Source organism: Pantherophis guttatus, chromosome 2 (genome assembly GCF_059756535.1).
Source record: "Pantherophis guttatus breed Tessera chromosome 2, ASM5975653v1, whole genome shotgun sequence".
Lineage (NCBI taxonomy): Eukaryota > Metazoa > Chordata > Lepidosauria > Squamata > Colubridae > Pantherophis > Pantherophis guttatus.
In genome coordinates, this window is record NC_142064.1 from 171,989,968 (window position 1) to 172,002,801 (window position 12,834).

Sequence of the window (12,834 nt, forward strand, 5' to 3'; positions counted from 1 at the left end):
ATAAAGCATAGAAGCTATTCATGAATGCTTATGTTTATGTGACCTAAGAGCCAGACCAACTTCGGGCTACTTTAAGATCAACAACGTTCAGTCAAGCCATTAAGCCTGCTTCATAATAATTCACACAGTAACATGTCCCAGTTCTAAGAAAAAGTATGTGAACCCCTTGGGATTACGTGGAGTTTTGCATGATTTGGTCATAAAATGTGCTCTGAACTCCATCTGTTAACAACAATAGAAAAACACAGTCTGCTGAAAATAATACTACACAAACATTAGATGTTGCCATGGTTTAATTGAACATAACATGTAAACATTCACAGTGCAGGGAGGAAAAAGTATGTGAGCCCTTAGCCTAATGACTTCTCCAAGAGCTAATTGGAGCCAGGAGTGAGCCAACCTTGACTCCAATCAGTGTGATATTGGATGTGTTGCTGACAGCTGTCCTGCCCTTTAAAAACACACACCTGACCAATTCATGCAAAACTCCACGTAATCCCAAGGGGTTCACATACTTTTTCTTGCAACTGTAAACTAGATTTTTCTAGAACAAATTATATTGGCTGAACTTAAGAGTAATTGCCATGTGTAATCAATGTTGATTATACTGAGTTGAGCTTAAATGGTAATTTGGATAAAGGAGACAAATTAGTGGTTCACCAGGTAAAATGACTTAATATCATCTGAATATGCTAGCCATTGGGTTTATATCATTGCATTAAGGCTTAAGCCATTGTATAGTTTGTTTTGTGTTTTAGCATATCTGAACCCATCCAATTGTGATTTATTCAGACAATTCAACCTGCCTGAAACAAGAGATTTGTAAACAAATCTGTTTAATCAATAACAGATAAAGACCTAAATCTCTTGCACATTATTTCCCTCAATAGAATCATCCTAGGAGTGAGATGCAACTTATTGGGTTATATGTAGTTGGCTTTGCGGTGTAACAATGATTTGCAGTAAGTAGCATGTATATTTATGGGCAGTATCCAATTCGTGTTATATTAGGACCTATAAGGGAGCAAAGGGACACAAATGACAAAATATGTTTGCTATCATCAAATAAACACCAAGACATGTGATTATCAGAATCAAAAACATAATTGTGACGTGATTATATCCCCTATTGCTAAGGACATTAGTGCATTGTTAGATTGGATTCATGCATTGTAGTAATTCATAATAATGGAATTTTATTTGACTTTAGCTTAACATACTGTACAAACCCAACTGCTAGTTCCTTGGCTGCTTAAAGGGAAAAATGCTTATAAGTACATAGGGTAAAAAGTAAATTCAGCAATTCTAGTAAGATTCTATTTTTTTCTTTTGTGTCTTTGAATCAGTCTTGACTTCTGGTGACTGCCTATACAATTCCTTGCAGTTTTCTTGGCAATATTTTCAGAAGTGATTGCCATTGCTGCCTTTTTCCTAGGGCTGAGAGGGTTTGCCTGGTCCAAAGTCACCCAGCTTGCTTCATGTCAAAAGTGGGATCAAGATTCATATTCTCAAGAGTTTCTTACCTGATGCCAAACTCGCTCTTGTAATAAAATTCAGCACGCTGCAATTTGAAATATTCTAAATTTCATGTGCTATTAGGTATATGCACTAAGAAATTCAATTGACCTACATTATTTTTTCATACATATCAGAGGATATTTAACTGTATTTATGAATTACAGCTGTTAAACTCAATTCTTAGTGACTGCAGAGCCAGGTTAATGTAGTTTTGTTGACAAAATTTTGCCATCAATTTCCATGGGATTTTTTTTTTCTTTTTGGATGCCTCGGTGGAATCTATAATTTTGGGACTTTTAAAAAAAAAATGATTTCTCATCCAACTACAAAGCGCTGACATTGCTTAGCCTTTTATGAAATCATCATGTAGAAATCTAATAGCTGACACTATATCTGCTGTTTCCTGACACTGAATTTACTCCAATGAACTACTGCTATGATGTATTACCAATAAAAGATCAGATTTCTTCATCTATGAAACAGTAGCCTTACTCCCACATGCCCTAGTATTTGAAGGACAACTAAAAATTGTATCTGTCATTTAAAATGAACTTAATTAACAATAATCTAAAGTTGTTTAGGTTATCTGGAAACCAAAACAAAGCTGCAAGTTCAGTAATTCAGTACAATCGGCTGTTAATTCAATGATTCTTAAAATGTTTACTCCAATTAACCTTTTCCCATTCTCGAATAAGGCCATTACCCCAACAAAACCCTCAAACTCATCTTACAAAACTATTCGGCAGCAGCAGTTCCAAACTGACTCCTCAACTCACAAACGAGCAATTAAAAATTGTTCCATTACCCAAAAGGTATGTCCAAATCATTAGAGAGACCCACTGTGTAAATATTTACTGATACTATATTCTGATTTTCTGATATTCTATTCTTTATTATTTTAAGAATTACGTATACTTTTTCATTGTACCACTAATTAATTTTAAATCTTGTGCTTTCTGGAAAAAACCCAGCAATAACTCCCCTCATTATTAGTGGATGATAAGCAATATTACTAGCCTATAATTCTATAATTGCACATCTTAGTTCCCGCTTTGTATGTGTACTTATCCTACAATGCAACATGAATGAAACAGTTATAACATTAAACTAAGATTTATCCAGTGTTTATTTTCATACAAACTCTTAGGTTATAGAAACCCGAGTGTTAAAATTTTGGTAAGAAAAAAGAGCAATATTTGCAGAAAAAGTTCCCAACTTTAAGTATGGCTGTTTTTTTCCCCCCCATCTGCTAGGCAGATGGAATTATTTTTAAATAAAGCTAAGACAAGTATCTCAAACATCCATCACAAAAGTAATTTGGAGATCATAGCACTGTGTTCATGTACACAGCTTGACTCCTGCCCTGAATGAAGGTTATTTTCACATGTCTCCCAATATGTCCTCAAAATCTGAAACATGGGTTTTCCTAAACTTCTGGAACAGATTTGGACAGCTTGGGGGGAGGGAGGAGGAAGAAAGTATTTGTTGTCATAGCAGAAGAGCTATGGCATCAGAGGAGAAAGTAAATCTGCCCTATAACTTACTCTTCAGCATTCAAATATTTCTAAGAGTGAAATAACAGGCAAAAGCAACAATTTCTGGAACATCTTGCTCAGGTTTAAAACAGCCATGAAAGCAGAAAAAGAAAGGTTAGCAACAGGTAAGAGCAATAGATTTAACAGAGTCTTCAAATTAAATTCTTTTGGTAAACTTCTCTACCTAGTTCATAAACTACAAAGACTACAGTGACATGAGAGAACTTCCAAATCTAAATCATATGATTGTCTTAAACATTTTACCAGATTTTTTTATTCAAAAACTTGCAGTATTTTTCCTAATTATTCATGAAATAGTAATTTTATAACCAATGTTTTATTAATAATGCAATATTACTTCTTAATTAGATGACCACAGCACAAAAAGTAGAATGCTGCAGATACAGAAAATGTTTTGCTTCACCCAGCCTATAGTGGCTGTTATAAATCCAGCTAGTGTACATCAATTTTTCATAATCTGTTTAATATGTATTATCTTCATTGACAGTGTAACAGCAGCTCTACCGTGTGGGATAACATGATACTTGGTACAGATTTGTCATATTTGGTCTTCTGATAAAACATTTCCAAAAACTGACTAAAATTGTAAGCCATTCCAAGCCATTTCAGTCCATCATCAAAATACAGATTCTTCTTGAAATGATAAAAACATATAAATTATAGCCCAAAAAGAAAAAAAACAAAAGACAAATCAAAGGTTAAAGCCCAGTCTTCACCTTTAACTCACCTTAAATATGTGAAAGGGACAAGAAACTATGTGAATTGGACAAAAGAACAGTCTCAGCTGTTAGTTTAGTTCAGTAACAAAACATGAATTCTTCTTTCACAACTCAAGAGAAGAAACCTTTAAAATATTCCAACTGTCAAACACATATAAAAGAAAACTATTTCATTATACTATAGTAGCCACTGTTAGAAAACTACAGTGGCCACTTTTTAATGAAGACCTCACAAGGTCTCTGTAGGACATCAAAAGTTAAACTCATTAAGTTATATTTCTATTGGTGGATGCTTAGCTTAAAAATATTCAATATATCTCTAACAAGATATTTTTATCTTTTTAAAAGGACATGTGATAAAGATTTTTTTTTTCTAAATGAACAGTCTGTCATTTTAAACATACACAATATTATGCGAGACTCTTTTTACTTTAGACTGGAAAAATTTGCCAGGGACAAAGTCAACACAAAGTAACAAACAGCAAAAGATAGCAAGAAAGAGAAACAGATAAGTGCAGCTCTGGTCAAATTCATAGCAGTTCTTTACGTCAGTTAACAGTTCATTTACACTGTATTTCTAATCAGTAACATGCAAGCCCAAAGAAGCATTTGATCACTACACAAGGTAATAAAATTTGATTAAGTTTATCAGGCAACTGCTAAAATATGAAAATTTGCAGATGTAACAAATTAGCTTTATCTGAACTTTTAACAGGACAAAATTAAATCATTCCATTGGTTAAAAAACCCTACATTCGGTTTTACCAAACAAAATTTCACATGAAAAGTAGTATGTGATTCCAAAGTTTCTGGAGTAGAAATGGAGTGATCTGAAATGTCAAAGACCCCATTATTTTGAAAAAAAAAATGAAAGTACACATCAAAATTTTCTAATTCCACATGTGAACAACAAAATACTGCATATCTACCAACAACTGCATTGGGTAGGTCATTATGAAAGGCTAGCTGCCAAGATGTTGGAAATGGCTCCTTGCCTCTGTTCCCTTTGAGGAATATACAATCATTTGAAATCCAATCACGCGAAGAACTTATCATGCTGGGATATATTCCAATATTCAATCTTTAAAATAGGTTTTTAAAGTTGCTATCTTCCCCAACTTTTTCCTCTCAATGTATATGTATGTATAAAGAGTCTCTTCGGAACAGCAAGGAGAAATGGAAGGGGGAGGGGTCACAGCCTCCGGACTAGGATCTTTTAGACTTTTTTTTTTTAAATTAAGGAGTTCTAAGGCCACCTGTGTTTCTCAGTGCTGAAAGATGAAGTCACAGGGCCCCTTTCCCCGCCATGAGAGAACATGTTCAAGAGTTTAGATGTTTAAAGGTCTCATTTTGGCACCAAGGACCATTGTTTTTAAAAGACGTATTCCTCCACATTCCTAGTTCTTGTTGCTTTGTTCATTCACTGCCACAGGTGGGGTTTCAACATTCACAGCTATGACTATGTTCTCCCCATCCTCCGTTTTGATCCGTTTTAAGTCTTGCTGTTCAGACTGATCTCCATTCTGACGTTTCGTTGGAAGAGAGGCGGATGCAGATGCATGAGTTGCTAACATGTGTAATGGACTTGCAGCAGCTGAAAAAGAATTAAAGGGAAGGGAGAGAATATATTAAACCCAGGCAAATCACCACTAACACTTACCCTGAAACAAGGGTTGAAATCCAACAGGTTCTGGATAACCGGTAGCGGAAATTTTGAGCAGTTTGGAGAACCGGCAAATACCACCTCTGGCTGACCAGAGTGGGGTAGGAATGGAGATTTTGCAATATCTTTCCCCTGCCACGCCCATCAAGCCACTTCCACAGAACCAGTAGGGAAAAAATTTTGGATTTCACCCTGCCCTGAAACCAAGTATTACATTACCTAAAATACACAAATCTCAGATTAAAATTTGTCCTAAACTCTTCTAATAAGCTCTACTTTGAATGAATATTTGCAGCACTTAAACTCACCTTAAAATTGTGGAGATCAGCAGTAAATTTCCAATGATGAGTTGGGCTACAAAGAAATAAGTTTGTGTGGCCATATTCAAGGGACCATATCTACGCAGATACAGATAGTCCTCGATTTACAACTGTAATGGAGCCTGCCCATTAAGGTCACAATTGGTGACAACTCTTAAGTGAGGCAGCCTCTGCTCTCCCCATGCCACCATTAAAGGAATGTGAGTTGTTCAATGGTACTTAACAAGTGGGAGAGGCCCTGGGAGCTGCTTTCCAAAGCAGCATGGCAGCCTTTTTGCTGCCTCTCTGACTTCCTTTAGAACCCAGCTTCTACCATGGTGGTTTGGTGCAGGTTTGTGCTTCCAACTTTCTTTCTGAGCTGAACTTTTTCTTCAGCTCCTCAAGGCAAACAAGCTGCAGAAAGATTTTCTTTGCTTGATTTCCTCCTTTCCTATATCTTCATTCAACCTGGCAGTGTCTCACCAAGGTAAGCAAATTACAGATTTTGTCACCCTCTTTCCAGGCATGAAGTAAATTTAGCAAATTAGGTGGTTAAAAGGGATTGAGATGGGGGGGGGGGGGAAGCAGAGGCAGAGAGTTTAATTTCAGCCTCTAATGGGGGAGGGTCTGTCCCTCCCAGCATTTTGTTTTTGTTTTCTTTCTTTAATAAATGTGAGTTTGGGGGAAGGGGGGTTAAGCAAGAGAAAGCCTTTGGGAAGCTGGTCCTGAAGCTGTTGCCTTTGCAAGCAGGCAGCTGGCTTCTCCAAAGCCTAGGAGAGGTGTGCAATCTCCCAATGGCCAGCTGATCTTGGCAGAAAGCTCTGAAAGCAGCTGCCATTTGTCAGAGGAATTGTCAAAGCACTGAAAATGGTGGCTGCTTTCAGAAGGCATGGGAGCAGGCCTAAGTGGCACAGGGTCCCATATGCTGCAGCCACTGTAAGTTTGAAACAGGGTCATATGTAGTTTAGCAAAAATCTTCCAATTATTCAAATGCCTTAGGACCAAATGCAACAGTTCTTTGGTTATGTCCCTATTGAGAAAATAGCTTTCAGTAGCTTTTTTGATGCTAGGAAGAAACAATCTAGACTACTGCAATAGTTGAAGCTCATCTGAATACGAATCAAACTTCCAAGAAAGCTGAGGGATCTTGTCAAGGCACTTGTCAGGAGTCAACACTGACTTGAAGGCATACATAAAAATGCGACAATGTAAAAACTCAGAATTAATCACTGAAATATAATGATAGAAAAAATAAAATGAGGAGAAATCCAGATATAATGAAAACCAAATGATTGTCAGATTTCTCAGAAAAAAAATAGGCTCAGGTGTGGCTCTGCAATTTCCTTTCCCTTTGATTTTAGGTATAAATGGGATGGAACAGAAGGAGAAAGTAAATCCTTTTCTTTCAAAGTTTTTATCCTATGTTATGCAGTAACTAGATCAGATTTTGTGACAATCTATTAAAAGGAGAAACGAGAGGTGGTAATATCTTGGGGGAAATTGAACCCAGAGAAATCATAACAGACTGTTTACTAACTTTTTTATACATTTATTTGGGGGGTATTAAGAACTGTATTTAGTATTCTTTTCTGGCATCTCATGGCTTCCAAAAAGGATTTTTCCTTATCCACAAAATAAACTAGTTAAAAAAATTGAGCAGGACATTGTGATACACCAGACGTGGATCCAATCTTCTCTTTGACAGTACATGTCTCTGGCAGAATTGCTTCACTAAATGGTTTTCCACAGCAGTGAAATCTGACTGGATCTATCCAGCTCGTGCAAACCGGTAGCACCAGCGGAGGGAGGTTCCACCCATCCACCGGGACATCATTACATCCCGTTTTTGACCGCATGTGCATGTGCATAAGACTCTGCACATGCACAGAAGAGGTGCACGCGTGCATAGTGCATGCTCCCGCGCACTCCTATTCCCCAACCGGTAGCGAAGGTAAGTGGATTTCACCACTGGTTTTCCAGAGTACAAATCAACCAAAACTTCAGCTGATTATTCTCCCATCCCCAAATCATCTGCAGCCATCATTAGATCTTTTATGCTTAGGTTTCAGTAGTATTTGTATATTTCAACAGTATGGCCTTCACCTAAGCAAGAATTCTGAATGAGGGGAAAAAAACATTTAAGTAAGTAATGCAATGACAGAGTTAATAACTGCATGGGAAGTCATCATTAAACAATGCAGTTGTCAAGTGCAATAATGTGACTGTGTCATTTAGGGACACTTTATTCTGACACTTCTAGTAGTGTCATTAAACAAATCCCCTGCAGTTCTTAAACAAGGATATTATATAGTTGCCACTTGTAACTTGCTGCTAGTCTTCCCATTGTCTTTGAATGTTGAAAGCAAATGAGGTTGGAAATCATGATCACATTACTGTGGGATGCTGTGATTTTGTAACTGTGAGCTAGGCAAGTGACCATGGGGACACTGCAATGACCAGAACGTCAAGAACTGCTCGTAAGTACTATTTGTTTAGCACCCTTGAAAATTTGAACAGTTGCTGAATGAGTGATCATTAACTGATGATCAATTCTATATGGGAGAAGTGACCAAAGATCTCAATATTGATAACAAACATTTGTGCAGTGAACTGGATCCAGATATTCTGTAAAGTGAGGTTAAATGAGCCCTAAAAATATTGCTAATAACAAAAGTGCTAGTGTTATAAAAAACAGCAGAACTATTTAAAATTTACAAGAAGATGTGCTACTTACAATGTATAAATAGGTCTGGAAACCACAACAGTAGCTGAAGGACTGGAAAAGATAATTTTATATTCCAGTACCAAAAAAGGACAATGCTAAAAAATTCTTAACAACTGAATTTATCTCATATGGCTGGGTAGTATTCATGTATTTGTAATCCAAACTTTAACAATACATGAAATGAGAACTAGAAATTTGGACTATTGGAATGGCTGAATAAAGAATATTTGATGCCTCTGAATTGTAGCGCTGGAGGAAAAAGCTGAGAAGGGGCGTTGGTCTTACCCGATACGCTTCTTCTCGTTGTGTGGAAATAGCATCCATGAATGGGTTATCCTCATCTGCTAGCCAATAGGACTGAGTCTGTCAAAGCTGTGAGGACATTCCTACCCCAACGGTCCCCAGCTTTTGGCGAAGGTATAGAGACAGACCCGACATGCCTCGGTCATAAGTTCTTCCTCCGATGGACCAAGGGCCAGCCTGGCATCAGGGTGGGGCTGGATGATATCTCCACGCAATGAGAAGGAGCGTATCAGGTAAGACCAATGCCCCTTCTCCATTGCAGTGGAGATAGCATCCAGGAATGGGACATACCAAGTGGTCTTGTCCTTACGGGTGGGCCGCAGCCTTGTCCGAGGTCCCCTCATCCACATGCACCCTTTGGAGGACCTGCCTACCAAAGGCTGCCTCAGCCGAGGCATAGCTGTCCAGTTTGTAGTGCTAGACAAAAGAGGATGGGGAGGACCATGTAGCCGCACGGCAAACCTCTTCCAGAGAGGCTTGCATTGCCCACACCGCACTTGTGGCTGCACTCCTTGTGTATAGTGTGCCATTATACTTTTGGGCAATGGAAGGGCCTGTATCTCATATGATTTGGCGATACACGCCCAAATACAGCAGCCCAGGGTCGATGGTGTGACCTTGGTTCCTAGGGAGGCTGGCTGGAACGACACAAAGAACGACTCTGTCTTCCTGAAAGTGGAAGTTCATTTGATATAAATCCAGAGCCCTCCTGACGTCCATCATATGCCACTTCTTTTCCAAGGCATGCACTGGATTGGGGCAGAAGTTGGGCAAATTAACCTCCTGGGCCCTATGGAACCATGAGTTCACCTTCGGTATGAAGAAAGGGTCCGAATGCAAGATCACTCTGTTAGGGTGGAACACAGAGAGATCTCTCTGGATGGATAGTGCCGCCAACTCCGATATCCGTCAAGCCCATGTTATGGCTACCAGGAAGACCATCTTGCAGGTCAGGAAATGCAATATGGCCTCTCTCTGTGGTTAAAAAGGGGCCTTGGTCAGCGCCTGCAGTACCTTAGTGAGGTCCCAAGTAGGGTATCAGTGAACCACTGGAGGCCGTAGATTCGTTGCGCCCCTGATGAACCTGCGGTCTGGTGTTGAGCAAGGAACCCCCCGCAAGTAAGGACCGATGACAGGGCAGCTACCTGGCGACGGATCGTGTTGGGCGATAGTCCCTTGTCCACCCCCACCTGAAGAAACTCCAGTATCTGGGGCACGGACACCGAAGTAGGATTCAAGCGCGACCTGAAACACCAGAAGCAGAATGCCTTCCAGATCATGTCATAGATTATGTTCATGGAAGCCCTCCTTGAGGCTTGTATGATGTCTATCACCTTGGAGGAATAATTGTCCTAGGTCAGAGACCTCCACTCAAACGCCAGGCGGTCAACTGGAACCATTATGGGCCCGGGTGGACCAAGGCCCCCTGGCTGAGGGAGAATGTCCGGCGGTATCCTCCAAGGGCTGGCCAGCGAGAGGGTGACTAAGTCAGCAAACCATGGTTGCCATGGCCAGTGCAGAGCCAGAAGAAGCACCTCCGCCCGTTCCACCAAAATCTTTCTTACTACCCTTGGGATGAGGGGAAGGGGGGGGAAGGCGTAGAGGAGCCCCGATGGCTAAGGGCTGCGAAGCGTATCGGCCCCTTCTGTTCCCGGAACCGCAAACCTCGCAAAAAACATTGTCAGCTGAGCTTTGTCCATGATTGCAAAGAGGTCCACGACTGGTAGTCCGAAACGCTCCGTCAGCTCTTGAAATAAAGCCGGATGCAGGCACCATTCTACATGATCAACTGTGGCCCTGCTGAGCCAATCTGCCTATATATTTGTGGCCTCTGAAATGTGCTCTGCCTGTAATGACAAATGGAGCCTGTCTGCCCAGACACATAACCTCTCAGCTTTTCTCATAAGGGACCTGGACTGGGTTCCTCCCTGCCTGTTAATATGTGCCTTAGCAACCACATTGTCAGTCAGAACTAAGACATGCCTGCCTGACACTATAGTCTGGAACTGTCGAAGGGCCCGATGGATTGCCCCGAGTTCCAACCAGTTTATATTGTGGCTCAGGTCAGTCTGCGACCACTGCCCTTGGGCCAGTCTATCTTGGACATGCGTCCCCCAGCCAAAGACACTGGCATCCGTCATAACCGTCAGATGCTCCAGCTCTTTAAAGATACATCCCTTAGTGATTGCTGGGGAATCCCACCATTCCAGGGAACTAATCACCTCTGGTGGTAACCTAACTTTGGATAGGGAAGTGCTCCTGCCTGCCCTCTGGTGAGGGAGGAGGAACCATTGGAGAGACCTGGCATGCAGGCATGCCCAAGGCATGATGGAAATGCAGGACACTATGTTACCCAGGAGTTACGAGTGTGTGGCTAGAGACACCATACGGTCCCTCCTGATCTGGCTCACCAATTCCCTTATGCTCACCTGTCGCTCCTGGGAGAGGTGCACCTTGCATGCCAGGGTGTCAATCTCCGCACCTAAATGTAGTAACCAGTTAGTTGGTGATAAATGGCTCTTTGTGGTGTTAAACCCATGGTCCTGAAGCACCTGGATAGTGATTCTGAGATCCTCCCACGCCTGGAGTTCAGAAGCGGACTGGATCAGAATATCATCCAGGTAGTACTGGACCCGTACGGGGAGAGTCCGTAGGTGCGCAGCCAAGGCAGCTAGTAACTTTGTGAAAGCTCTGGGCGCTGAAGATAGGCCAAAAGTCAGTGCCGTATACTGATAGTGACAGCCTGCGTAAAAAAACCTTAGATATTGCCTATGGCCTGGTAAAATCAGGACATGGAGATAAGCCTCTGTGAGATCAATAGAGGTGAGGAAGTCGCCCTCCCTGCGCCGTCCAAGATGGACCGAAGTGAATGCATTTTGAACTGCCTGTAGATGACAAGGCGATTCAGCCTTTTTAGGTCCAGAATTGCCCTGTACCTTCCCCCCAAGGGTTTCGAAATTACAAAGAGGATGGAATAGAATCCCATCCCATTGGTCCTCAGGAACCGTCTAGATCGCCTGGATCTCCAACAGATATTGAATAGCAGTTTCCATAAGTCCCCTTTTGACCTTGTTCCCCGAAACAGGGCAAGGAATAAAAAACCTCGGAGGCGTGGAGAGGAATTCTAAGGATAGGCCCACCCAGACTGTCTCCCGAACCCATGCATCCGTAGTAGTGCTCTCCCATTGTCTGGCAAACTTGGCCAGGAATCCCCCAATAGGAGAGCCGGGAATATAATTATTTCTGGCGTCTGAAAGAACAGCTTGCTCCCCCTTTAAAAGGGCCGTTTAGGGGGAAACTGCTTATACCTCCCTGCCCGGTCCTGCTGCTGGTCCTGCCTTTGCATAAAGGGGCGCTGTGGTCTCTGCGGCCCAAACCTACTATCTGGCCCTCTAAAGAACTGGCGGCGGAAATAAGGCTGTGGGCAGAAATCCGCCTGCCGGGAAGGGGATGGGAGGACCTTACATATGTCCCACGATTCCACCAGTATCGGATCCAAGGAATCTCCAAATAACTGCTCCAAGAATGGGGCGAAGGCCAGTCGCCAGTTATGTTGGGCATCCGCCTGCTACTGGCGGAACCACAGGAGTTGCCTGGAAGCCATTGTAGAGGCTATGGTTTTAGATGCGAACCATGCTGTGTTGAGCGTGGTGTTTGCAGAAAATTCCATGGCATCTGACAATTTGTTCAGGTCCTGATGAGACAGTACATCAGTCACAGGAATTCTGTCCTGCAGTTGCCTCAGCCAAATGAACAACACTCTATTAAAGAAGGATGCTGCAGTGGAAGCTTTTACAGCAAGCGGCCTGGTGGGCCTTCCTTAAGGACTGCTCCGCCCGTCTGTCCTCAGGCTGGAGGATATCCTCTGGTGAATATGACATTATGGGGGGCGCAGCTAAAGCTGCCACCGGGGCATCCACCGCATGCCCCTGAAGTGCCCTGGACAAGTCTGGGCCTACATTGTAGAACCTTTTGTCCAGCGAGCTGGAGTTTGCTCCTGCCCCCGGAGGTCTGCTGCCTTTGCACAACGTCCAAAAATATTCTGGGCAAA

General features: G+C 41.8%; 1 protein-coding gene across 1 annotated transcript in view; it reads right to left on the reverse strand.

The window, feature by feature from the left end:
* Window positions 1–2,626: 2,626 nt before the first annotated feature.
* Window positions 2,627–12,834, reverse strand: part of FOXK2 (forkhead box K2) — a 61,583-nt gene continuing 51,375 nt past the window's right edge. The window contains exon 9 of the mRNA XM_034407753.3: window positions 2,627–5,387. Within this exon, the coding sequence (XP_034263644.2) occupies window positions 5,191–5,387 (197 nt within the window). The 3' untranslated portion in view covers window positions 2,627–5,190. The remainder of the gene's footprint in view (window positions 5,388–12,834) is intronic.